The sequence below is a fragment of the Ciconia boyciana genome, chromosome 6 (genome assembly GCF_034638445.1).
Source record: "Ciconia boyciana chromosome 6, ASM3463844v1, whole genome shotgun sequence".
NCBI lineage: Eukaryota > Metazoa > Chordata > Aves > Ciconiiformes > Ciconiidae > Ciconia > Ciconia boyciana.
In genome coordinates this window covers 2,150,355-2,174,422 of record NC_132939.1, presented here as the reverse complement: position 1 = coordinate 2,174,422, position 24,068 = coordinate 2,150,355, and the positions used below count along the sequence as shown (strand labels likewise).

The following is a 24,068-nucleotide window of genomic DNA, read 5'->3' as shown; positions in this document are numbered from 1 at the left end:
CAGACCTGTGGCAGGGAGACCCTACAATAACAAACCAGCATGGGGAGACCCTACAATAACAAACCAGCACGGGGAGACCCTGCAAGAGCAGACCCGTGGCAGGGAGACCCTACAATAACAAACCAGCATGGGGAGACCCTACAATAACAAACCAGCACGGCGGGACCCTGCAAGAGCAGACCCGTGGCAGGGAGACCCTACAATAACAAACCAGCATGGGGAGACCCTACAATAACAAACCAGCACGGGGAGACCCTGCAAGAGCAGACCCATGGCAGGGAGACCCTACAATAACAAAGGAGTGTGAGGGAGACCCCACCGTAACAGACTTAGGTGGGGAGACCCTACAATAACACACCTTGAAGGGGACACCCTACAATAACGAACCAGCGTGGGGAGACCCTGCGCTAACAGACCTGTGCGGGAAAACCCTACGGTAACAAATCAGCACAGGGAGACCCTACAATAACAAACCAGCCCCAGGGACCCTACATAACGCCCGGGACTCGGTACAACCCGGCAAGCGGTCGCGCCCCAGAGCGGGGCAGCCGGGTGTGCCACCGCGGTGCAGGGACATCCCGGGCCAGCACCCTGCCCTGAGCACCCTATAGTGCCCGAGACCCTACGATAACACACAGCCCCTATAGTGCCCGAGACCCTACAATAACACACAGCCCCTATAGTGCCCGAGACCCTACAATAACTTTAGTGACCCTACAATAACACACAGCCCCTATAGTGCCCGAGACCCTACAATAACTTTAGTGACCCTACAATAACACACAGCCCCTATAGTGCCCACGACCCTACAATAACACACAGCCCCTATAGTGCCCGAGACCCTACAATAACTTTAGTGACCCTACAATAACACACAGCCCCTATAGTGCCCACGACCCTACAATAACACACAGCCCCTATAGTGCCCACAGCCCTACAATAACACACAGCCCCTATAGTGCCCGAGACCCTACAATAACTTTAGTGACCCTACAATAACACACAGCCCCTATAGTGCCCGAGACCCTACAATAACTTTAGTGACCCTACAATAACACACAGCCCCTATAGTGCCCACAACCCTACAATAACACACAGCCCCTATAGTGCCCGAGACCCTACAATAACTTTAGTGACCCTACAATAACACACAGCCCCTATAGTGCCCACGACCCTACAATAACTTTAGTGACCCTACAATAACACACAGCCCCTATAGTGCCCGAGACCCTACAATAACTTTAGTGACCCTACAATAACACACAGCCCCTATAGTGCCCGAGACCCTACAATAACACACAGCCCCCATAGTGCCCACAACCCTACAATAACACACAGCCCCCATAGTGCCCACAACCCTACAATAACATACAGCCCCTATAGTGCCCAAGACCCTACAATAACTTTAGTGACCCTACAATAACACACAGCCCCTGTAGTGCCCGAGACCCTACGATAACACACAGCCCCCATAGTGCCCACGACCCTACAATAACTTTAGTGACCCTACAATAACACACAGCCCCTATAGTGCCCGAGACCCTACAATAACTTTAGTGACCCTACAATAACACACAGCCCCCATAGTGCCCACGACCCTACAATAACACCAGTGCCCTACAGCAACACGCGGCCGTGTCGGCCCCGCGCTTCCACTAGTGCCCTATAAGCCCGCGTGGACCCCGAGTGGGGTCGGGGGGGGGGGGTCTCCGCCTCTTCCAGGGGCGCTCCTCCCCCCTCAGCTGTCGTCACGGCGGCGCCGATGAGGTCACAGCGCCGCAGAGGGGGGGCAGCCCCGCAGCGCGGGGCCGAGAGTGGGGATCCCCAGTAAAGGCTGTGAGCGGCCGGCCTGGCTCTGTCGTTGTCCCTGCGCGGCCCCCCGGTCCCCCCACGTTCCCCCGCTCCCCGCGGGACTACAGCTCCCGGCGTGCCCCGCGGCGGGGATGCCGGGGTCCCCCCGGTGACGCCCGGGAGGGGCGGGGCCAGCGGGGCGGGGCGGGGCCAGCGGGGCGGGGCCCGCCGGGGTCCCGGTGCAGGGCCGTCATGGCGGGGGTGTTCGACATCGACCTGGAGACCGAGGAGGGCAGCGACGGGGACGAGCCCGAGCTGGGCGCCGTGAGCCGCCACCGGGGCGGGGCGGGGCGGGGCGGGGGACCGGCACCGGCACCGGCACCGGCACCGGCACCGGCACCGGCTGGGGCGGGGATCGGGGACGGGGACCGGCTGGGGACGGGGGGCAGCGGGACTGGGATGGGAGAGCATGGACCGCGGATGGGGACGGGGCGAGCGGGACAGGGACGGGGGCACCGGGACCGGTTGGGGACGGGGACCGGGACGGGGGCGCGGGTGGGGGCTGGAGGGGCGTGAGCGGCACCGGGACCCGCTGGGGACGGGGGGACCGGGGACAGCGGGCGATGCACCGGGGCCCGCTCGGTGCAGGGGACGGCGAGTGGGACGGGCAGGCAGGCAGGCGGGCGGGCAGGAGGTCGGGCAGCCGAGGGAGGGGGCACAAGGGACAGGCAGCGGGGTCCTGCCGGTGGCGGGCCCGGGGCGCAGCCAGGCTGGCCGTGGGGACGGGGCACGGGGGACAGGGGACAGCCAGGGGCCGGGGGCAGCCGGGGACCGGGGGTCCCGGCCCCGCTCCCCCGGCACGGCTGGGCAGAGGGAGGCTCCCGCTGGGCCGGGCCCTGCCTCAGCCCAAAAACATCCGGCTGGGCCGGTGCTCGGCACCTCGCCCCGCTCTGCCTGCTGCCGGCACCCTGCCTGCTGCCTGCTGCCTGCTGCCTGCTGCCTGCTGCCTGCCATGGGTCCCCTGCCATGGGTCCCCTGCCTGCCATCCTGCTGCAGGCACCCTGCCTGCCTGCCCTGGGTCCCCCTGCCTGCCCTGGGTCCCCCTGCCTGCCATGGGTCCCCTGCCTGTCCTGCGTCCCCTGCCTGCCATCCTGCTGCCGGCACCCTGCCTGCCTGCCCACCGTGGGCCCCTGCCTGCCCTGGGTCCCCTGCCTGCCCTGGGTCCCCTGCCTGCTGCGGGCACCCTGCCCACCGTGGCCCCCTGCCCGTCGCTGACCGTGGGTTCCCTCCTGCAGGAGATGGAGCTGGAGCCCCGGGGAAACGGCCTGGAGTAAGTGGGGGGCAGGTGTGGGGGGGCAGGCAGGGAGCAGGCAGGGGGTCCGTCCCCGCTCAGCCCCTCTCCCGGCAGGCCGGTGGGGCACTACGAGGAGATCGAGATCTCGGAGAGCAGCGTCAACAACGGCCCCGAGCACATCGGTCCCCACTGCTTCGAGCTGCTCCGCGTCCTGGGCAAGGGCGGCTACGGCAAGGTGGGGGGCACGGCACGCCGGGGGTGGCCTTTGGGGGTGCTGGGGTGCCGGGTGGGGGTCCGGGCATCCCCCAGCTGTCGTCCGTCCGTCCGTCCCCATCCATCCAGGTGTTCCAGGTCCGCAAAGTGCAAGGCACCAACATGGGGAAGATCTTTGCCATGAAGGTCCTGAAGAAGGTAGCGCCGCCCCGGCTCCCCCGGCCCCCCCGGGGAACCCCCCCGCTCACCGCCTCCCCCCCAGGCCAAGATCGCCTGCAACGCCAAGGACACGGCGCACACCCGGGCCGAGAGGAACATCCTGGAGGCCGTCAAGCACCCCTTCATCGTCGACCTCATCTACGCCTTCCAGACGGGCGGCAAGCTCTACCTCATCCTGGAGTGCCTCAGCGGTAGCGGGGGGGCCGGGGGGGGGACCCGGGGGGGCCGGGGATGGCTCAGGGGGTCCCGCTTGGGCTGTCTTTTTGCAGGTGGAGAGCTCTTCATGCAGCTGGAGCGGGAGGGAATCTTCCTGGAGGACACTGCCTGGTAGGGATGGGGAGGGGGGGTGGTGTGGGGGGGGGGGCTGGGACCCCAACGCCGCTCACAGCGTGGCCCCCCCTTCTCCGCAGTTTCTACCTGAGCGAGATCACACTGGCGCTGGGCCACCTGCACTCCCACGGCATCATCTACCGCGACCTCAAGCCGGAGAACATCATGCTCAATAGCCAAGGTGGGCTGGGGCTGGGGGGCTTGGGGGGCTTGGGGGGTCCCCGTGGGTGGCACTGACACCCCCACCCCCCATCTCCCACAGGTCACATCAAGCTGACGGACTTCGGGCTGTGCAAGGAGTCGATCCACGACGGGGCCGTCACCCACACCTTCTGCGGCACCATCGAGTACATGTGAGCCGGCTGCGGCATGGGGGGGGATGTGGGGAGCCTGCCCTGGCCCTCCCCCCCCGGCTCAGGGCAGCCCCCCTGCACCCCCAGGGCCCCCGAGATCCTGGTGCGCAGCGGGCACAACCGGGCGGTGGACTGGTGGAGCCTGGGCGCCCTGATGTACGACATGCTCACAGGATCGGCAAGTCCCACTCCTGCTCTTTCCTCCCCGGTGGCGGGGGGCACGGGTGGGGTGGGGGTCCCGGGGGTGGGGGGGTGGGGGGGGTCCCCAGTGGGGTGACACCGAGCCTTCCTCGCCACCCGGTGCCTCTCGCAGCCCCCCTTCACGGCTGAGAACCGCAAGAAGACCATCGACAAGATCCTCAAGGGCAAGCTGGTTCTGCCGCCATACCTGACGCCCGACGCACGGGACCTGCTCAAGAAGGTACCCCCCCCCCCCGGCTTGTTTATGTAGGTCCTACCAAAACACCCCCCCCATACCCCATTCCATCCCCCTTTCTCTTCCAGTTCCTCAAGAGAAACCCCAACCAGCGGGTTGGGGGGGGCCCAGGCGATGCGGCCGATGTGCAGGTACAGGCAGGGGCGGGCAGCGGGGTGGGGGCCAGGCGGACCCCCCCCCTCTGCCTGACACCCCCTCCCGCCGCCGCTGCCCGCAGAAGCAGCCCTTCTTCCGCCACATCAACTGGGAGGACCTGCTGGCCCGCAGGCTGGACCCCCCCTTCAAACCCTGCCTGGTAGGGCCGGGGGGACAGGCAGGGTGGGCAGGGTGGGTGTTGGGGACCCCCGTGGGAGCACCCACCGCCTCCTTCCCCCCCCCTTGCAGCAGTCGGAGGAGGACGTCAGCCAGTTCGACACCCGCTTCACCCGCCAGACGCCCGTCGACAGCCCGGACGACGCTGCCATCAGCGAGAGTGCCAACCAGGCCTTCCTGGTATGGGGGGGGTCGGCGGGGACCCCCACCCTGCTGGAGGGTGGGGGACCCAGCACACACCCCCCCGGCCCCCCTGAGACCCCGCTGCCCGCAGGGCTTCACCTACGTGGCTCCCTCAGTGCTGGAGAGCATCAAGGAGGGGTTCTCCTTCCAGCCCAAGGTGCGCTCCCCCCGCCGCCTCAACAGCAGCCCCCGCACCCCCGTCAGGTACCTGCCCCAGCCCGGGGGGCGGGGAGGGGTGGGTGGGGGGCAGCGGGGTGGGTGCTGCAGGGCACGGCAGCGGGACGGAGGCCGGGGGTGCTTTGGGATGGGGGCGTCAGGGTGGGCACCACGGGGTGGGGGGGGACACGGAGGGGAGGGGACAGAGCTGGGGGTGCAGTGGGGGAGAGGCAGGGAGGACGGGGACGGGGCTCTGTGGCCACCAGCTGCCCCCCCCCCCCCGCCCTTCCTCTCCCTCTGTGGCGGGCAGCGGTGAGCCGCAGGCAGGGGGTGCCCCCTGACCCCCCCATGTGCGTGTTCCCCTCCAGCCCCGTGAAGTTCTCCCCCTTCGAGGCGTTCAAGCCGGGGGCGGCAGCGGGGGAGCCGATGGAGCTGGGGGCCAGCCTGCCCCCCCCGCCCGAGGGCACGGCCCCGCTGCCCATCAAGACCTCCGTGGGTGCCAAGAAGCAGAAGGGGGGCCGGGGCGGGTGCCCAGGTAGGGGTAGGGGTGGGGGTGGGCGGGGAGGACACCGGGTGCCGGTGGCGGAGGGGCCTGGTGCCCCCCCATGGGGTGGGGAGCACCCCGCGATGCTGCCCGTGCCCCGCGCTGCCGCGGGCGCTGGACCCCCGGCCCCGGCATGGCCCCCTGCCTGCTCACGCTGCCGCCAGACGGGGCTGGATTTGGGGGGGGGGAGTGGGGGCACCCCGGTGTGGTGGCGGGGCCCCTCCCACCCCGGGGTGTGGTCCTCAAGGGTGTGGCCCCGTGGGGTGTGGGCCCCCCCAAGGGTGTGGCCCCCCCCGGGGGTGGGCGTGGGCCTGGCTGCTGGACGTGTGCCAATTAAAGGAGGTGACGAGGCCGTGGTGGTCCTGTGTTGGGGGGGGCCGGGGGGGCCCGGCTGCCCCAGCCGGGGGGGATGCAGGCTCCGCCCCCCACGCCCCACGCCCCGCCCCTTCTCTCTCAGCCCCCGCCCCTTTATCAGGCTCCACCCCTTCCATCAGGACCTTTGCTTCCCTCCACGCCACACCCTTCCCCTTGGCCCCACCCACTTTCCCCAAGCCACGCCCCCTCAGACTGGCAGCCGTAGCTAAGGCAGCGCCGCTCTTTTATTGGTCGGTGCCCAGGTCCGTGCAGCCAATCGGGAGCTGGGGGGGGGAGGGGGGGGGCGGGCAGTGCCTGCAGGCAGGGCAGCAGGCAGGGCAGCGGGCAGGAGGGTGGGGCGGGTCCCGCGTGGGCAGGGCGCGCGTGTCACAGCGCCGTGACGTGGGGCCGCGCGTCCCCCCAGGCCGCCGTCCCCGAGAAGGCGTGGAGGTCACTGAGCAGGGCCTCGGCGCTGCCCCCCGCCGCCTCCCCGCCGCCCAGGGGGCTCTCCCCGGCCTCCGGGGCTGCCTCGGCCTCCGCCTCCTCTTCCTCCTGCTCACCCGCGCCCTCCTTCGGCTTCTCCTCCTCCTCCTCCTCCTCCTCCTCCTCGTCCGGCCGCCGGTCCTGGCTCCACGGCATCAGCTCTTCCTCCCCGTCCCAGGGGGCCGCCGTCGCCACCTCCCCGTCCCCGTGGCACGGCCGCACCGCCGGGTCACCCTGTCCCCGCAGCCAGTGCCAGCAGTCCCGCAGCAGCGCCAGCGCCCGGCGGCCCATGGGCCTGGGGTGGTAGCGGCCGGCTGAGAGGCGACAGAGACGGTGCCAGGCCACGGCCAGCCCCACCGCCAGGCAGAGCAGGAGCCCCAGCAGGGCTCCCACCGTCCGGTCGTTGCGGCTTCCCACCGGTTCCCCCGCCGCCACCAGCTTGGCCAACACCAGCAGCACCGGTACCGGCGGGCGCCGCCGTGCTCCAGCCTGCGGGTGAGGGCAGCCGGGGTCACCGCCATGTGGCCGGCACCCAGCCCGGTCCTTCCCAGACCTGGGGCGGCTGTCCCGTCCCGGAAAGCAGGGTAGGGCCGGGGCGAAGGGCAGCGGGCCCCGGGGGTGCGGAGGAGGCCGTACCCCCCCCGTGCACCGGGGGTGGGCGCCGGGCGGGTGGCCGGCCGGTGCAGGGCAGGCCCCGTGACGGGAAGCTGCGGTCGGTGGGTGCCGCAGCACCTGCGGGTGCCGGGGGAGAGGGGCCGGGTCCTGCCGCCCCCGCGCTGCGTCTGCACGGGGCCGGGCCGTCTGCTCCACACGGCTGCGCAGCCCCACGGCGGCCCCACGGCGGCCCCACGGCACCCCTTCCCGCAGCGCTGCGGCCCCATAGCAGCTTCCCCCCCGCAATGGCTCCAGGCTCCCCCCCAGCCCTGCACCCACAGCCTCCACCCCGGACCCCAAGCCCCCAACCCGCCCCCAACCCCACCACGCTACCCCCCAACCTGCTAGGTTGGGGGATAGCAACCCCTGACCCCCCAACCTGCTCCCCACCCCCGGCCTCACTGTGCGGCCCTCGCCCCCCAAACCTGCCCCCCTGCCCCCAGCTCTAGCACCGCCAGGCCCCCCACCCCAGCCCCGCTGTGGGAGGGGGGTCTGCCCCAGGGGCCCACCGCTGCTGCCTGCCCCCCAGCTCAGCCCCTGGGGCAGCCAGGGGTTGGGGGGAGCCGAATTTGAATGAAGCACAGCCACTCCCCCACATTTAGTGGGAGAAACTGAGGCTGGAGAAGGGCCTGCCCCCCGCACTTCACTCCCATTCTGGGGGATGCCCCCCCCCCCCCGGTCCCCCCAGGTCCCAGACACCCCATCTCCCATCCTGCCCGGTTTTGGGGTGCTCACCATCAGCGGGTGCTGCCGGAGCGGGTCCTGGTGCTGCGGGCACAAGCCGTGCTGGGGGGGGCCCCCGGTGCTTCCTGCCCCCGCGCAGCGGATGTATCGGTGCGGGGGGAGGCGAGGGTGCTGTGTGTGTCCCCCCCGCCTACCCGAAATGCACCCAGGGCCCTGGAAACTTGGGGTGGCTGCCAGCCGTGGGGACCCACTCTGACCCCGCCGTGGCTGTCCCCCACTCCCCACCCTGGCCCTGGGGTCACCGGTGCCTGGGACCACCGACCCCCTCGGTGCTGCGCCCGGTTCTCTGGGGACACCGAGGGGACCCGCCACGCAGGGTGATGGGACACACGCCTATGGGGGTCCCCCGCCCCACGGCACAGCGGGTGCAGCACTGCTCGGGGTGGTGGTGGGGGGGGGAGCTGCCCCCCGTCACGTCGCCCCGTTTCCTGCCTGAGACGGGTGAACTCGTGCCCGTGACCGCTGCGCCTTCCTGTCCCCCCCTCGTCCCCCCCAGGCGGTCCCTGCAGCCTTCAGAGCTCCCTGGCCCCACAGTGAGCCCCCAACCCCAGAGCAAACCCCCCCGTAGCCCCCCCAGCCAACACCCCCAGGGCACCTCTGCCCCAGCCCCCGGCCTCACCCAGCACCTTTCTTATAAAGTTCTTTATTTGGAGTGAAAATATAGTTTTTGACCCTGCACTGTAAGGAGGGGGGGGGGCAAGGAGGGGGAATAAGCCCCCAAAATATAGGGGGACAATATTCCACAGTTGGGGGGCAGATCGTGCCCCACAGGAAGGGGAAGACCCCACCCCACGCGGGGACTGGGGGTGCAGGGGGTAGTGTTTGATCCCAGGAGCAGCCCCCAGCCCGACAACATCGGGGGGTGGGCGGAATGGTCCACGATTTGGGGGCAGCACCCAGTAAGGCAATGGGGGTGAGGGGGAGCTGCCAGCGGGCGGCCAGCCCTCCAACGGGAGAAGGACCCAGCAGCGGGGCGGGGGGGTGACCCCAGGGTGGTGGGAGGGCTCGGGGCACCCCGGGGCGCAGGCGTGGTCCCTGGGGTGGGGGGGTGGGGGTTGAGGGGCGTCCCTGGCCGCGGTCCCCGGGGGCGGTGGTCCCTGAGGGGGGTGGCGGGTCCCTAGACGTGGCCGTTCTCGAGGCGGCTGAGCTGCTCCTCCAGGCGGGCGATGCGCTGGCCCTGCTCCGCCACCAGCGCCCGCAGCGCCGCCACCTCCTGCAGCACCTCCTCCAGCCGCCCGCCCCCCTGCGCGCCCCTGTCAGACACGCCTGCCGTGGCCCCGCCCACCGCAGCCCCACCCACTACCCCACCCACCCCACCCCACCCACTGCCACACCCGCCACAGCCCCACCCACCACCCCACCCACCACAGCCCCACCCACCGCCACACCCACCACAGCCCCACCCACTACCCCACCCACCACAGCCCCACCCACTGCCACACCCACCACAGCCCCACCCCCGCCCCACCCACCACAGCCCCACCCCCCGCCCCACCCACCACACCTGGCCCAGCCCATCACCCCAGCCTGGCCCCACCTATGCAGACAACCCCGCCCACTACCCTGGCCCCACCCACACTGACCCCACCCACTCCCCCAGCCTGACCGCACCCATGCCACGCCCCACTCACCATTCCAGCCTGGCCCTGCCCACCTCACAGACCCCACCCACCCTTAGACCCACCCACAGAGAACCCACCCACCACCCTAGCCTGGCCACACCCATTACCAGTTGCCCCACCCTCAGAGACCCCGCCCCCAGAGACCCCGCCCCACACATACCGCAGAGGGGGCAGGGCCCAGGGCCGGGGGGGCGCTGAGGCGGGCGGGGGCGGGCGCAGCGGGGGGCGTGGGGGGCGGCGTGGTGGGGCCGGCGGCGGCGGCGGGGGGGCAGCTCTCGTGGAGGAGGGTGCGGCGGCTCACCTTGAGCTCCCGCTGCTTGCTGGGGACGTAGGCCTGGCGCAGGGACACCAGCACCGGGCCCGCCGCCTGCCCCGCCACCCACTCCTCCGCCTCCATGGCCGCCTCGGGGCCCGCCGTGTCGGGGTACAGGTCGTCCTGGAACAGGACAGACTGCGCCCCCCCCCCCACCCCACCGCCGCAACGTCAGAGGGGCCGATGGGACCCTCCTGGGGACACCCACGCAGCCGCCATGGGGACCCCCGCCCAGCCACCACGTCCTGCCCAGGGACCCTGCACAGAGCCCACGGGGACCCCCACCCAGTCTGACTGGGGACCCCCACCCGGGAACTGTGTTCTGCCCAGGGACCCCCACCAGCATGAGTGGGGACCCCCACCCAGCCCCCACGTCCTGCCCAGGGACACCTGTGAGTGCATTTGGGGACCCCCACCCAGCCCCACGTCCTCCCCAGGGACCCCTATCAGTGCATTTGGGGACCCCCACCCAGCCCCACGTCCTCCCCAGGGACCCCTATCAGTGCCTTTGGGGACCCCCACCCAGCCCCACGTCCTCCCCAGGGACCCCTATCAGTGCCTTTGGGGACCCCCCCACCCAGCCCCACGTCCTCCCCAGGGACCCCTATCAGTGCATTTGGGGACCCCCCACCCAGCCCCACGTCCTCCCCAGGGACCCCTATCAGTGCATTTGGGGACCCCCACCCAGCCCCACGTCCTCCCCAGGGACCCCTATCAGTGCCTTTGGGGACCCCCACCCAGCCCCACGTCCTCCCCAGGGACCCCTATCAGTGCATTTGGGGACCCCCACCCAGCCCCACGTCCTCCCCAGGGACCCCTATCAGTGCCTTTGGGGACCCCCCCACCCAGCCCCACGTCCTTCCCAGGGACCCCTATCAGTGCATTTGGGGACCCCCACCCAGCCTGATTGGGGACCCCCCACCCAGTCCCCATGTCCTGCCCAGGCACCCTGCACAACCTGGATGGGGACCCCCCAGCCAGCCACCACGTCCTGCCCCAGATACCCCACGCAGCCGCCACGGGGACCCCCACCAGCCTGACTGGGGCCCCCCACCCAGCCACCTCCCCCCCCCCCGGGCCCCCACCCTGCTGCCATGCCCCGAGGCGGGGTGTCCCAGTCCCCACCGACCTTCCTCGGCACCGTCATGATGATGGGCTCACACTTGCGCTCGTGCAGCTTGTAGAACCTGCCGGGGGGGGGCAGAGAGGGTCATGGCGGGGGGAGGGAAATGGGGGCCACCCCCCTCGTCCCCCTCGTGTCCCCGTGTCCCCACCTGGCGATCTCGCACTTGCTGACGTCCAGCCCGCGCTTGGGCATCCAGCCCATGCCCCGCTGGGGCTCCTTACTGGTGAAGGTGTTGAGGAAGTGGATGTAGGGTGGCTCCTCCGTGATCTCGAAGTACCGGATGCTCGAGTCGCCCTGGGACACGGCGTTAGCGGGGTCCACGGGTGGGGGGGTCCACGGGTGACGAGGGGGTACCGCGGGGCCATACCTTGCCGCAGACGTAGACAACGTTGGTGTCGGGGTCGTAGAAAGGCAGCAGAGCCCCGTTGCTGGAGTCCAGCTCCTGCAGCCCCATGGGCTCCTCCAGGTTCTCCTGTGGGGCAGCGTGTCAGCCCCGTGGGGCACCCCGACGTGGTCCCATGGGACCCCCGGGGTGCTCCTCACCATGTCCCACAGCGCCAGCTGCCGCTCGCTCATGCGGCTGAAGCCGGTGGTGAAGATCTTGCCGTCGGCCAAAAAGATGGCCCGCATGGGCCGAGCCCCCTCGTGCGCCCGCTCCTTCTCCTGGGGAGGGGACGCGGGGGTCAGCAGCACCGTGCCAGCACCCCAGGGAGGGGCAGGGAGCAGGGGACAGGGGCACCCAAGGGACACGGGACAGCGGGGAGCACCAGGGGGACAAGGGCAGGGCTGGGGGGCGGGGGGGGGTCTCCCCCCGAGGAAGAGGGCAGGATGGCACCCTGGGGACAGGGTCCCCCCGGGGACTCACGGCCACCACGGTGCCGCGGCGGGGGTCAATGACGCGGACGCTCTTGTCCTTGCAGGCGGTGCAGAAGCGGGCGCCGTCGCGGCTCCAGCTGACGCTGTAGATGAGGTCGGGGTGCAGCCCCTCCAGGCGGTACAGCTCCTCCGCCGTCCCCACGTTCCAGATCAGCACCACGTTGTCACACCCTGGGCGAGAGCAGGGGCCGGGGGGGGGGGTCACCTCGGCCACGTGTCCCCCACCGAACCCCCTCCCCTGTGTGTGTCCCCCCCCGTCCCCCCATTCCCCGTACCTGCGCTGAGCAGGACGTTGCGGGCGGTGGGGTGCCAGGTGACGATGCCCACGCGCTTCGAGTGCCCCTCCAGCACCACCACCGGCTCCGTCAGCGGCTGGCCGAGCCCGTTCTCGGGGATCTGCCAGACCTGCCGGGGCAGCGGGGGCGGTGGGCAAAGCGGGGCGCGGGGGTCCCTCACCGCACCCCCCCACCCTGCCGGGCCCCCCGCCACCCCCTCACCATGACGGTGCAGTCCTCCGAGCCGCTGGCGATGACGTAGTCGTTGTGGGGACACCAGTCGATGTCGAGGACGGGGCCCGTGTGCCCGCACACCGTGGGGTACGACTTGTCGATGCGCCCGGTCTGGGGACAAAGGGACACGGGGAGGGGGTCACCCACCGGCGCGGACCCCCCTCGCCGCGCCGGCACCCCGGTATCGCCGCCGGCACCTTGTGCAGGGGCAGGACGAGGAAGGCGCCGCCGCCGCTGGCCTCCACGATGATGGCGACGAAGGAAGGGTTGACGGCGCAGAAGGTGCTGTCCCAAGTGACGCGGGAGACGCGGATGTCATCGTAGCACTGCTCCGTCTTCACCGGCTGCCCGAAAACGTGCCGGAACTTGCTCTGCCGCACCACCTTCCGAAACGACATGGCTGGGGCGCACCCCGGGCCGGGGTCAGCGCCGGGGGCCGGGGCACGCCGGGGCGGGCGGGGGGACACCCCAAAACGTGGGGCAGAGCCAGGGCCCAGGCCAGGGAGAAGGGAGGCGGCAGGGGGTGCCCCCCGGTACGGGGGACGGGATCCCCGTCCCCCACCCCGGGTAAAGGGCGGCTCGGCCCCTCCCGGGAGCGGGAAGCCGGGGCTGCCCTGTGCCCGCGGGCAAACAAACCCCTCCCTGCCCTGCCCTGCCCCGCGGTGGCCGGGGGCTCGGAGGGGACAGGGAGCGTCCCCGCCGGGATGGGGACGGGGTGGCCCCTCCAGGGACGGGGAGGGGGACAAGGGTGTTCCCCTGGGTGGAGGGATGGGGATAGAAAGGAGGACAGGGGTGGCCCTGTCGGGTCAGGGGATGGGGTCAGGGGTGGCCCTGCTGGGTAAGGGGACAGGGACGGGGACGGGGATGGGGAGAGGGATGGCCCTCTGGGTAAGGGGACAGGGATGGGGACAGGAACGGGGACAGGGGTGGGGACAGGGGTGGCCCCACTGGGTAAAGGGACAGGGATGGGGACAGGGACAGGGATGGGGACGGGGACAGGGACAGGGATGGGGACAGGGATGGGGACAGGGACGGGGTGGCCCCGCTGGGTAAGGGGACAGGGACAGAGACGGGGACAGGGATGGGGACAGGAACGGGGACAGGGATGGGGACAGGGACAGGGACGGGGACAGGGATGGGGACAGGGACAGGGACGGGGACGGGGTGGCCCCGCTGGGTAAGGGGACAGGGATGGGGACAGGGACAGGGATGGCCCCGCTGGGATGGGGACAGGGACAGAGACAGGGACAGGGATGGGGACAGGGATGGGGACAGGGACAGGGACGGGGACGGGGTGGCCCCGCTGGGTAAGGGGACAGGGACGGCGACGCCAGGGATGACCCGCGGGAAGGAGGATGGGGGGGACCTCGGGGACGGGGCTGGGGACAGGGCCGGTCGCTCTGGGTGCGGGTCCGGTCCGGGCTCGGGTCCGGGTGGGTCCCCCCCAGGCCGGGGCCGGGGCCGGGGCCGGGGGCTGCCCCATCCCCGCGGCCCCGGGAGCCGCCGGGGCCGGGGCGGGGCGGGGGCCGGGGGGGGCCATCCCCGCACTCACCGGCGGGCCGGGGCCGGGGCCGGGGCCGGGGCCGGGGCCGGCGGGAGCGGGCGGCGGCGCGCGGGGCCGGTGGCGGAGGCGGGAGGGGGCGGGGCAGGAAGTGACCGGGGCCGCCCCGCCCCGCCCCGCGCATGCGCACCGCGCCCGGGGATGGGGGGCGGTGGGACCCAGCGGGGACGGCGGGACCCGTGGGGACACGGGGGGGGGGGGGGGGACCCCCGTGGGGGTGACCGCCCCGAGGTGGCCGGGCATAGGTCCCCCGCGGGCACCCACGGAGCCCGGCCAGCGCCGCGCTGTGCCCCGTGTCCCCCCGCGTGGGGTCCGGCGGAACGTGGTGGGGATGTCCCCAGCCGGGGGCACGGCGGGGACACGAGGGACAGCCGGCCCCACGGTGCCACCCCACAGCCGTGCGGGACGGGGACGGGGCGGCAGCTCACGGAGCTGCCAGTGGGGACCCCTCGGGTGGCGGGTGGGGGACAGCAGTGGGTGGCACCGGGGCGATGGCAGCGGGTGGCAGAGGGGTGACAGTGGCGGGTGGCACGGGGGTGATGGCAGTGGGTGGCACGGGGGTGATGGTGGTGAGTGGCACAGAGGTGATGGCAGTGGGTGACACGGGGCTGAGGGCAGTGGGTGGCACTGGGGTGACGGTGGCAGGTGGCACGGGGGTGATGGCAGTGGGTGGCACAGGGGTGATGGCAGTGGGTGACACGGGGCTGAGGGCAGTGGGTGGCACTGGGGTGACGGTGGCGGGCGGCACGGGGGCGATGGCAGTGGGTGACACAGGGGCGATGGCAGTGGGTGGCAGAGGGGTGACGGCGTCGGGTGGCACAGGGGCGATGGCAGTGGGTGACACGGGGCTGAGGGCAGCGGGTGGCACTGGAGTGACGGTGGCGGGTGGCACGGGGGTGATGGCAGCGGGTGGCACAGGGGTGATGGTGATGAGTGGCACAGAGGTGATGGCAGTGGGTGACACGGGGCTGAGGGCAGTGGGTGGCAGAGGGGTGACGGCGTCGGGTGGCACAGGGGCGATGGCAGTGGGTGACACGGGGCTGAGGGCAGTGGGTGGCACTGGGGTGACGGCGTCGGGTGGCACAGGGGCGATGGCAGTGGGTGACACGGGGCTGAGGGCAGTGGGTGGCACTGGGGTGACGGTGGTGGGCGGCACAGCGCTGAGGGCAGTGGGTGGCAGAGGGGTGACGGTGGCACGTGACACAGCGCTGAGGGCCAGGCGTGGCAGGCGGGCGAGGTGGTGGCAGGCGCGGGAGGTGAGCAGCAGGTACAGGCAGGGGTTGAGGCAGCTGCTGAGGTTGAAGGCCAGCCCCAGCAGGTAGAGGAGGTGGCCGATGGGCTCTGGGGACACCAGGTGCAGCAGCTGGGTCACCTGGAAGGGCAGATGCAGCACCACGTAGGCGCTCAGCGTGGCCGCCACGATGCACTGGAAACGGCTGGGCGGGCGGCCGCCTTGGCCGCGCCGGCACCGGGCCAGCACCAGGGCGGTGCCGTGGCAAGCCACCACCACGCCGAAGGGCAGCAGCCCCTCCACCACCACCTCCAGCCAACGCATCGGCACCTCCCAGCTCCCCCTCTCGCTCCGGCACACCGTCCAACCGGGCAGCGGTTCGGACGCCGCCGACAGCGCCGCGTTCGGCACGCTGCAACCGCCCGCCACCAGCCAGGCACCCGTGCACAATGCCGCCGGTAAACGGGCAGGCCGCCGGCACCGGTACCAGAGCGGGGCGGCCACCAGCAAGCAACGGTCCAGGCTGATGGCCGCCAGCAAGAAGAGCCCGCTGTAGTAGCCCCAGCCGAAGAGAAACTGGTGGAGGCGGCACAGGTGGGTGCCCAGCGTCCACTGGTGACCGTGGGCCACCGACCAGATCTGCAGGACCGAGTTGGCAAGGAAGAGGAAGTCGGAGGCGGCCAGGCTGAGGATGAAGGTGGCCAGTCCTCGGCACCGCAGCCGCCAGCCCGTCAGCCAGAGGGTGAAGGCGTTGGCGGGCAGCCCCAGCGCCGCGCAGGCCACCAGCAGCTGCCCGTCCCACAGCAGGGTGCTGGGGGGCAGCGGGGACAGGGTGGGGGGCAACGTGGCGTTCGACAGCTCCATCGCCCGGGCTCCAGCCCTGCGGGCAGCGCGGGCGGCTCAGGGCTGCGGGAAGGGGTGTCACCCCCTCCGGTGTCATCCCCTCCGGTGTCACCCCCTCCCGTGTCACCCCCTCCGGCGCCGTCCCATCCTGCAGCACCACGCCGTTGCCCACCCAGGGCCCCCCCAGAGCCCCCTGACCCATCACAACCTGGGTTTCTCCTGCCCTGCCCTCATTTCGGGGTACCCCTCCCCGTGCCCCCCCTGTGGCCTGTGACATCCCTGTCCCCCGCCGGCTGTGCCACCCTATGCCCGCTGAAGCCGCCACGTCCCGGCCAAGCCCGGGGATACCCCACCGACCCCTGCCCCGGGAGTCCAAGGCAGTAAATAGTGTAGGACCTACCTTAATTGTGGGGAGAGCTCCCTTGGAGGTGGCAAGGTGGGGGGCACCCGGCTGCGGGGTGCCCTATATGTGGGAGCAGGTGGGAGGGGCTGCAGTTTTGAAGTCCCGCCCACTATCGCCCCCCCCGGCAGTGACCCCCCCCACATCTCTCACCCCCCCAGCACTGACTCTGTGGAGCCCGGGGGGAAGCCCCCAGCCCTGCCTCAGTTTCCCCAGCCCTGCCTCAGTTTCCCCAACCCTGCCTCAGTTTCCCCAGCCCTGCCTCAGTTTCCCCACCCGGCGGGGGGGGCAGGGGGGCAGGGACTCCGCTGCCCATTATCAGGCAGGGCAGTGCTGCGGGCAGAGCGGAAGCAGCCCCGCTATCGCTGTTCCGGGATGGCGGCGTGGGGCAGGGGGCCAGCCGTGGGGCAGGGACCCCCCCTCTCACCCATGGCCACGCGGTGCTGGCCCCCGTGGGACATCGGGTTGGGGGTCCCGGGGCAACAGGGAGCCCCCCCCCCGGGTGGGGGCATGGGGACACATGCACCGTGGCCATGCCAGCGGGTGCGTGCAGGGTGCGGTGGCATTGCCGCGATGGCATCTCCCCGTCATGCACTGGCTTCCTGCTGCCACCCACCCGGCAGCTGCCGAGCCGGGCGATGGTATCGTGGGGCCCTGGGGGGGCCTGCGCCCGCCACGTCACCCACGGCTGTCACATCCCTGCTGGGGGATGGGTCCCCATGCTGGGGACGTGGGTTGGTGCTGGGGACACTGGTGGTGGCCACGGGGTGTCAGCGCTGGGGACGTGGGTCGGTGCTGGGGACACTGGTGGTGGCCACGGGGTGTCAGCGCTGGGGACGTGGGTCGGTGCTGGGGACAGGGATGGTGGCCACGGGGTGTCAGTGCTGGGGACGTGGGTTGGTGCTGGGGACAGGGATGGTGGCCATGGGGTGTCAGTGCTGGGGACGTGGGTCGGTGCTGGGGACACTGGTGGTGGCCACGGGGTGTCAGCGCTGGGGACGTGGGTTGGTGCTGGGGACAGGGATGGTGGCCATGGGGTGTCAGTGCTGGGGACGTGGGTCGGTGCTGGGGACACTGGTGGTGGCCACGGGGTGTCAGTGCTGGGGACGTGGGTCGGTGCTGGGGACACTGGTGGTGGCCACGGGGTGTCAGCGCTGGGGATGTGGGTTGGTGCTGGGGACACTGGTGGTGGCCACGGGGTGTCAGCGCTGGGGACGTGGGTCGGTGCTGGGGACACTGGTGGTGGCCACGGGGTGTCAGCGCTGGGGACGTGGGTTGGTGCTGGGGACACTGGTGGTGGCCACGGGGTGTCAGCGCTGGGGACGTGGGTTGGTGCTGGGGACAGGGATGGTGGCCACGGGGTGTCAGCGCTGGGGACGTGGGTTGGTGCTGGGGACAGGGATGGTGGCCACGGGGTGTCAGTGCTGGGGACGTGGGTTGGTGCTGGGGACAGGGATGGTGGCCATGGGGTGTCAGTGCTGGGGACGTGGGTTGGTGCTGGGGACACTGGTGGTGGCCACGGGGTGTCAGCGCTGGGGACGTGGGTTGGTGCCAGCGCAGGCACTCGGAGCGTGGCCCCGGGACGTGCGCTGGGGACCCGGCTGGTGGCTGGGGGTGCCGTGGCCGTGTGGCTCTGCCCCGGCACAAGGCCGTGGAGGGTGGCGGTGGCCGGTGGCCGTTTCCTGCTGCTAATCGCCCCTAATTGGCTTTGCCCTGCCCTGGGCCAGCGAGCCCACGGGGGGCGGGGGGGACACGTCGGGGCGTAAGAGGATTTCCCTGCCTCCTTCTTAAGGCTCGGCCGCCCCGGGGTCCCGCTCCCTGCCCGCCTGCCTGCCCACCCGGCCCCGGCCCCATGCCACGCACCCGGGGGGACAAGGGGGTCCCCAAGCACGCGGAGGCCCCAGGCAAGGGGAAAGGGGGGGAGGTGGGCGAGAGAACCCCCAAAATCCCCGAGGACGGTGGCCCCCCGGGCACCAAGAGCCCTGGCTCCGAGTCCCGGCACAGCAGCCACGGGCAGAAGAACAGCAAGAAGGGCCCCGGGGACCCCCACGCTGCCGCCACCAAGACCTACTCCCCCTTCCTCAACACCGTCTTCGGCAAGGTGGGGGGCAGCCGGGCAGGGCACGGGGGCACTGGGGATGGAGGGGACATGGGGACACGGGGACGAGGTCGGGGATGCTCTCGCGCGCTGGGCATGGAGGGGACATGGGGCATTGGGGATGGGGACAGGGACAGTCCAGGACCCGGTGGATGGAGGGAGCATGGGGGCAGTGAGGAGGGGGTTGGGGACGCTCTGGGACCCTGGGGATGGAGGGGACATGGGGACACGGGAACGAGGTCGGGGATGCTCTGGGACGCTGGGGATGGAGGGGACATGGGGCATTGGGGATGGGGACGGGGACGCTCTGGGACCGTGGGGCTGGAGGGGACATGGGGGCAGTGAATGGTGCTGGGGATATGCTGGGATGCTGGGGATGGAGGGGACATGGGGACACGGGGACAGGGTCGGGGACACGGGGACAGGGTCAGGGACACTCTGGGACCGTGGGGCTGGAGGGGACATGGGGATGGTGCTGGGGATATTCTGGGACGCTGGGGATGGAGGGGACATGGGGACATGGGGACAAGGTCGAGGATGCTCTGGGACACTGGGGATGGAGGGGACATGGGGCATTGGGGATGGGGACGGGGACACTGGGACCGTGGGGCTGGAGGGGACATGGGGACGGTGCTGGGGATATTCTGGGATGCTGGGGATGGAGGGGACACGCCGGGACCCTGGGGATGGAGGGGACATGGGGACACAGGGTCAAGGTCGGGGATGTTCCAGGACGCTGGCGATGGAGGGGACACCCAGGGGGACAGCCTGGGAAGGGGGAGCTGAGGTGGCAGTCCTCTGCGGGGGGACATGTGCCACCCCCCAACCTCTGGGACTACGGATCACCCTTGGCAGCGCCCACGGGTGCTGGGCAAATCCCATTCGGAGCCTGGGGGTCCCGGGCGGGGGCAGCCCCAGGGTGGGGGGTGGGAGAGGGGGCCTGGGGGCCAGGGCAGGGCGGGCAGCGGGCGCAGGCACGGGGCAGGGCAGGGCTTTGCCTCCAATCCCTCTAATCCCTCCCGCCGGAGTTAATTTTGGCCCACGCTTAACGAAGGTGACACGGCGGGTTGCGGGGGGGGGGGTGGGGCTGAGCCGGGTCTGATTCTGCCCTCGCCCCGTGTGCGCCCGGCGCAGGAGCGGGAGCTGTCACCAGAGGAGCTGGACGGTGAGTGGGGGGGACGGGGGGCACGGGGAGCTGGGGTGGGCCACGGGCACGGGGGCCACGTGCCATGGAGGGATCTGCCGTGGGGCGCAGTGCCATGGGGACACGTGCCATGGAGGGATCTGCCGTGGGGCGCAGTGCCATGGGGACACGTGCCATGGAGGGATCTGCCGTGGGGCGCCGTGCCATGGGGACACGTGCCATGGAGGGCTCTGCCGTGCGACATGGTGCTATGGGACGCAGTGTCACAGGGGGCCACATGCCATGGAGGGCTCTGCCATGGGGCGCCGTGCCATGGGGACACGTGCCATGGAGGGCTCTGCCATGGGACATGGCACTATGGGACACAGTGTCACAGGGGGCCACGTGCCATGGAGGGCTCTGCCATGGGGCGCAGTGCCATGGGGACACGTGCCATGGAGGGCTCTGCCATGGGGCACAGTGCCACAGGGCCACATGCCATGGAGGGCTCTGCCATGGGGCGCAGTGCCATGGGGACGCGTGCCATGGAGGGCTCTGCCATGGGACGTGGCGCTGTGGGACACAGTGTCACAGGGGGCCACGTGCCACGGAGGGCTCTGCCGTGGGACACGGCACTATGGGACGCAGTGCCATGGGGACACGTGCCATGGAGGGCTCTGCCATGGGGCGCAGTGCCACGGGGCCACGTGCCACGGCACCGCATCCAGGGAGGGACCTGCCCCGGGCTGGCGCGGTGCCTGGGAGCCCCCCACGCCTGACGGGGTCCACGTGCCCGCGTGTGCCCACGTGTGCGGGCAGAGCTGCTGGACGCCTTCAAGGAGTTCGACACGGACCAGGACGGGTACATCAGCTACAAGGACCTGGGCGCCTGCATGCGCACCCTGGGGTACATGCCCACCGAGATGGAGCTCATCGAGATCTCCCAGCACATCAAGATGAGGAGTGAGCGTGGGGCCGGTCGCCGTGGGGCTGGTCGCCGTGGGGCTGGGGTGGGGGCTGGGGGGCAGGGGCCGGGGTGTGGGGTGCTGAGGTTGTCCCTTTCCCACGTGCAGTGGGCGGCCGCGTGGACTTCGAGGACTTTGTGCAGATGATGGGGCCGAAGCTGCGGGAGGAGACGGCTCACATGGTGGGCGTGAGGGAGCTGAAGATTGCCTTCCGTGAGGTATGGCCACCGCCACGTGGGACCACAGCCACGGGGGGGACCACAGCCATGAGGGGGACCACAGGCATGGAGGGGACAGCGACCATGGGAAGACCATGGGGATACCATGACCATGGGGTTGACCACAGGCATGGAGGGGACAGTGACCATGGGAAGACCATGGTGGAGATGGTGACCATGGGGGGACAGTGACCATGGGGGTGAGCACAGGCATGGAGGGGACAGTGACCATGGGGAGACCATGGGGAGACCATGACCATGGGGGGACAGTGACCATGGGAGTGACCACAGGCATGGAGGGGGTGATGACCATGGGAAGACCATGACCATGGGGGTGACCACAGGCATGGAAGGGATGGTGACCATGGGAAGACCATGGTGGAGATGGTGACCATGGGGGGACAGTGACCATGGGGGTGAGCACAGGCATGGAGGGGACAGTGACCATGGGGACACCATGGTGGAGATGATGACCATGGGGGGACAGTGACCATGGAGGTGACCACAGGCATGGAGGGGACAGTGACCATGGGAAGACCATGGTGGAGATGGTGACCATGGGGGGACAGTGACCATGGAGGTGACCACAGGCATGGAGGGGACAGTGACCATGGGAAGACCATGGGGGGACAGTGACCATGGGGGTGACCACAGGCATGGAGGGGGTGATGACCATGGGAAGACCATGACCATGGGGGTGACCACAGGCATGGAAGGGATGGTGACCATGGGAAGACCATGGTGGAGATGGTGACCATGGGGGGACAGTGACCATGGGGGTGACCACAGGCATGGAGGGGACGGTGACCGTGGGGAGACCATGGTGGAGATGATGACCATGGGGGGACAGTGACCATGGAGGTGACCACAGGCATGGAGGGGACAGTGACCATGGGAAGACCATGGTGGAGATGATGACCATGGGGGGACAGTGACCATGGAGGTGACCACAGGCATGGAGGGGACAGTGACCATGGGGAGACCATGACCATGGGGGGACAGTGACCATGGGGGTGACCACAGGCATGGAGAGGATGGTGACCACAAGACCAGGGGGTGACCACGGCCCCAGAGGGAGGCTGGTGGGGCCGGTGGGGAGGCTGCCCCCCAACCTGTGGGCCCCGCAGTTCGACGTGAATGGGGACGGGGAGATCAGCAGCGCCGAGATGCGGGAGGCCATCGCGGCGCTGCTGGGGGAGCAGCTGAAGGCGCAGGAGGTGGACGAGATCCTGCAGGACGTCGACCTCAACGGTGACGGGCGCGTGGACTTCGACGGTGAGGGACCCCCCTGCCCTTCCCTGCAGCCCTGCCCTGCCCCACGGCACGTGGCCGGGGGCTACGAAGGGCGGCTCAGCCCCGGGTCCCCTCACACCCTCCTCCCTCGCCCCGCAGAGTTCGTTATGATGCTGTCATCCCGGTAACGAAGCCTCGAGGCAGGAGGGTCGTCCCCCCCCGGCCCGATCCTTGTCAGGCGCTCCCTGCCCAGCCGACCAGCCCAACCTCTCTGCCAGCATTAGGCTTCAGAGTGAACAGCTGGAGCTGAGCCCGCATCTGGGAGCGGGGCAGACACGAGGCCCCCGACCCCGACAGCCCCCGGGGGTGGCGGCAGGGCCGGGGGGGGGCTGGGGGACCCAATAAACCCCCTTGGTCAGAGCCGGAGGCGGGTGTCTGTCGGTCGTTGGGTGGGGAGGGGACGCAGGGTGGGATGTGGGGTGTGACCGTCCCCAGCCCCGGCCCAGCCCGGGGTGTGAGCCGGGGGGTGCCAGCCATGGGGAGCGGGTGGGGGCACAGCCTGGGGGTCGGGGGGGTCCCGCGGGGGACAGGGACAGCGGCTGCTCGTCCCCAGGGTGGGCTCGGCCACAGCACCCACGCAGCCGGCCCTGGGGGGGACAGGGCAGGGGGGGCTGGGGGAGGAGGCGGGGTGCGGGCAGGGTGTGCGCAGGGTGCGGGCAGGGTGCGGGCAGGTGCATGCTGAGTGCAGGCAGGGTGCAGGCAGAGTGCGGGCAGGGTGTGCGCAGGGTGCGGGCAGGGTGCGGGCAGGGTGCGGGCACGGTGCAGGCAGGTGCATGCTGAGTGCGGGCAGGTGCATGCTGAGTGAAGGCAGGGTGCAGGCAGGGTGCAGGCAGGTGCATGCTGGGTGCAGGCAGGGTGCGGGCAGGGTGTAGGCAGGTGCATGCTGGGTGCGGGCAGGGTGCAGGCAGAGTGCGGGCAGGGTGCAGGCAGGGTGCAGGCAGGTGCATGCTGGGTGCGGGCAGGGTGCAGGCAGGGCGCAGGCAGGGTGCCGGCAGGTGCATGCTGGGTGCGGGCAGGGTGCAGGCAGGGTGCAGGCAGGTGCATGCTGGGTGCAGGCAGGGTGCAGGCAGAGTGCGGGCAGGGTGCAGGCAGGGTGCAGGCAGGTGCATGCTGGGTGCGGGCAGGGTGCAGGCAGGGTGCGGGCAGGGTGCAGGCAGGGTGCAGGCAGGTGCATGCTGGGTGCAGGCAGGGTGCAGGCAGGTGCGTGCTGGGTGCAGGCAGGGTGCGGGTAGAGTGCGGGCAGGGTGCAGGCAGGGTGCGGGCAGGGTGCAGGCAGGTGCATGCTGGGTGCAGGCAGGGTGCGGGTAGAGTGCGGGCAGGGTGCGGGCAGGGTGCAGGCAGGTGCATGCTGGGTGCAGGCAGGGTGCAGGCAGGGTGCAGGCAGGTGCATGCTGGGTGCAGGCAGGGTGCAGGCAGGTGCGTGCTGGGTGCAGGCAGGGTGCAGGCAGGTGCGTGCTGGGTGCCTGCTCTGCACTCCTGCAGGCACGAAGCATCTGGGGAGCCCGCTGGGGGACAGGCAGGGCCCAAGGGGACAGGCAGGGCCCGGGGGGGGACAGGCAGGGACACCCGGTGCCAACCCGGGCTCTGCCATTGGCTGGATGATCCGACTTGTTGCAACCAGCCAGCCAATCAGCATCCCCAATCCGGCTGGCCAATCAGCACACACCAATGACCGGCGGGGGAGGAAGGGAAATACCCGCCCTCTCTGATGTTTGCCCAACCCAACTGGCCAATCAGCGCGAGGGAAGGCACGGGATCAACCAATCCGCAGCGAGCACCGTGCTGACCAATAAGCGCGGCTCATCGGTGCTAGTTGGCCAATCA

General features: G+C 70.6%; 5 protein-coding genes across 6 annotated transcripts; 2 read left to right on the top strand and 3 right to left on the bottom strand.

The window, feature by feature from the left end:
- Positions 1-2,009: 2,009 nt before the first annotated feature.
- Positions 2,010-6,430, top strand: RPS6KB2 (ribosomal protein S6 kinase B2). Of its 2 annotated transcripts, XM_072865587.1 has the most exons (15): positions 2,010-2,115; positions 3,087-3,121; positions 3,200-3,320; positions 3,428-3,496; positions 3,561-3,708; positions 3,787-3,844; positions 3,928-4,028; positions 4,110-4,200; positions 4,288-4,378; positions 4,514-4,621; positions 4,705-4,767; positions 4,854-4,931; positions 5,021-5,128; positions 5,223-5,335; positions 5,656-6,430. In XM_072865587.1, exons 1-15 carry the CDS (start codon positions 2,044-2,046, stop codon positions 6,413-6,415), a joined length of 2,016 nt encoding a protein of 671 aa, XP_072721688.1. In that variant the 5' UTR covers positions 2,010-2,043; the 3' UTR covers positions 6,416-6,430. The 2 variants fall into 2 exon arrangements, with proteins under 2 accessions (XP_072721688.1, XP_072721687.1); XM_072865586.1 differs by having other exon boundaries at positions 3,561-3,844.
- On the bottom strand, positions 6,430-8,218 carry PTPRCAP (protein tyrosine phosphatase receptor type C associated protein). The gene is made up of 2 exons (XM_072865589.1): positions 8,058-8,218; positions 6,430-7,157 (listed from the first exon to the last, which is right to left on the bottom strand). Exons 1-2 carry the CDS (start codon positions 8,058-8,060, stop codon positions 6,573-6,575), a joined length of 588 nt encoding a protein of 195 aa, XP_072721690.1. The 5' UTR covers positions 8,061-8,218; the 3' UTR covers positions 6,430-6,572.
- A 778-nt stretch (positions 8,219-8,996) lies between these two features.
- On the bottom strand, positions 8,997-14,165 carry CORO1B (coronin 1B). Its single transcript, XM_072865500.1, has 11 exons — positions 14,065-14,165; positions 12,710-12,912; positions 12,501-12,623; positions 12,279-12,408; positions 11,993-12,174; positions 11,671-11,790; positions 11,495-11,599; positions 11,276-11,421; positions 11,131-11,188; positions 9,849-10,139; positions 8,997-9,309 (listed from the first exon to the last, which is right to left on the bottom strand). The coding sequence occupies exons 2-11, from the start codon at positions 12,908-12,910 to the stop codon at positions 9,184-9,186; spliced, it is 1,482 nt and encodes a 493-aa protein (XP_072721601.1). The 5' UTR covers positions 12,911-12,912; positions 14,065-14,165; the 3' UTR covers positions 8,997-9,183.
- A 332-nt stretch (positions 14,166-14,497) lies between these two features.
- On the bottom strand, positions 14,498-16,168 carry GPR152 (G protein-coupled receptor 152). Its single transcript, XM_072865501.1, has 2 exons — positions 15,274-16,168; positions 14,498-14,745 (listed from the first exon to the last, which is right to left on the bottom strand). The coding sequence occupies exons 1-2, from the start codon at positions 16,166-16,168 to the stop codon at positions 14,498-14,500; spliced, it is 1,143 nt and encodes a 380-aa protein (XP_072721602.1).
- A 2,187-nt stretch (positions 16,169-18,355) lies between these two features.
- Positions 18,356-22,458, top strand: CABP4 (calcium binding protein 4). The gene is made up of 6 exons (XM_072865502.1): positions 18,356-18,648; positions 19,780-19,810; positions 20,588-20,731; positions 20,842-20,951; positions 22,079-22,226; positions 22,344-22,458. The coding sequence occupies exons 1-6, from the start codon at positions 18,400-18,402 to the stop codon at positions 22,370-22,372; spliced, it is 711 nt and encodes a 236-aa protein (XP_072721603.1). The 5' UTR covers positions 18,356-18,399; the 3' UTR covers positions 22,373-22,458.
- The last annotated feature ends 1,610 nt before the right edge of the window (positions 22,459-24,068 follow it).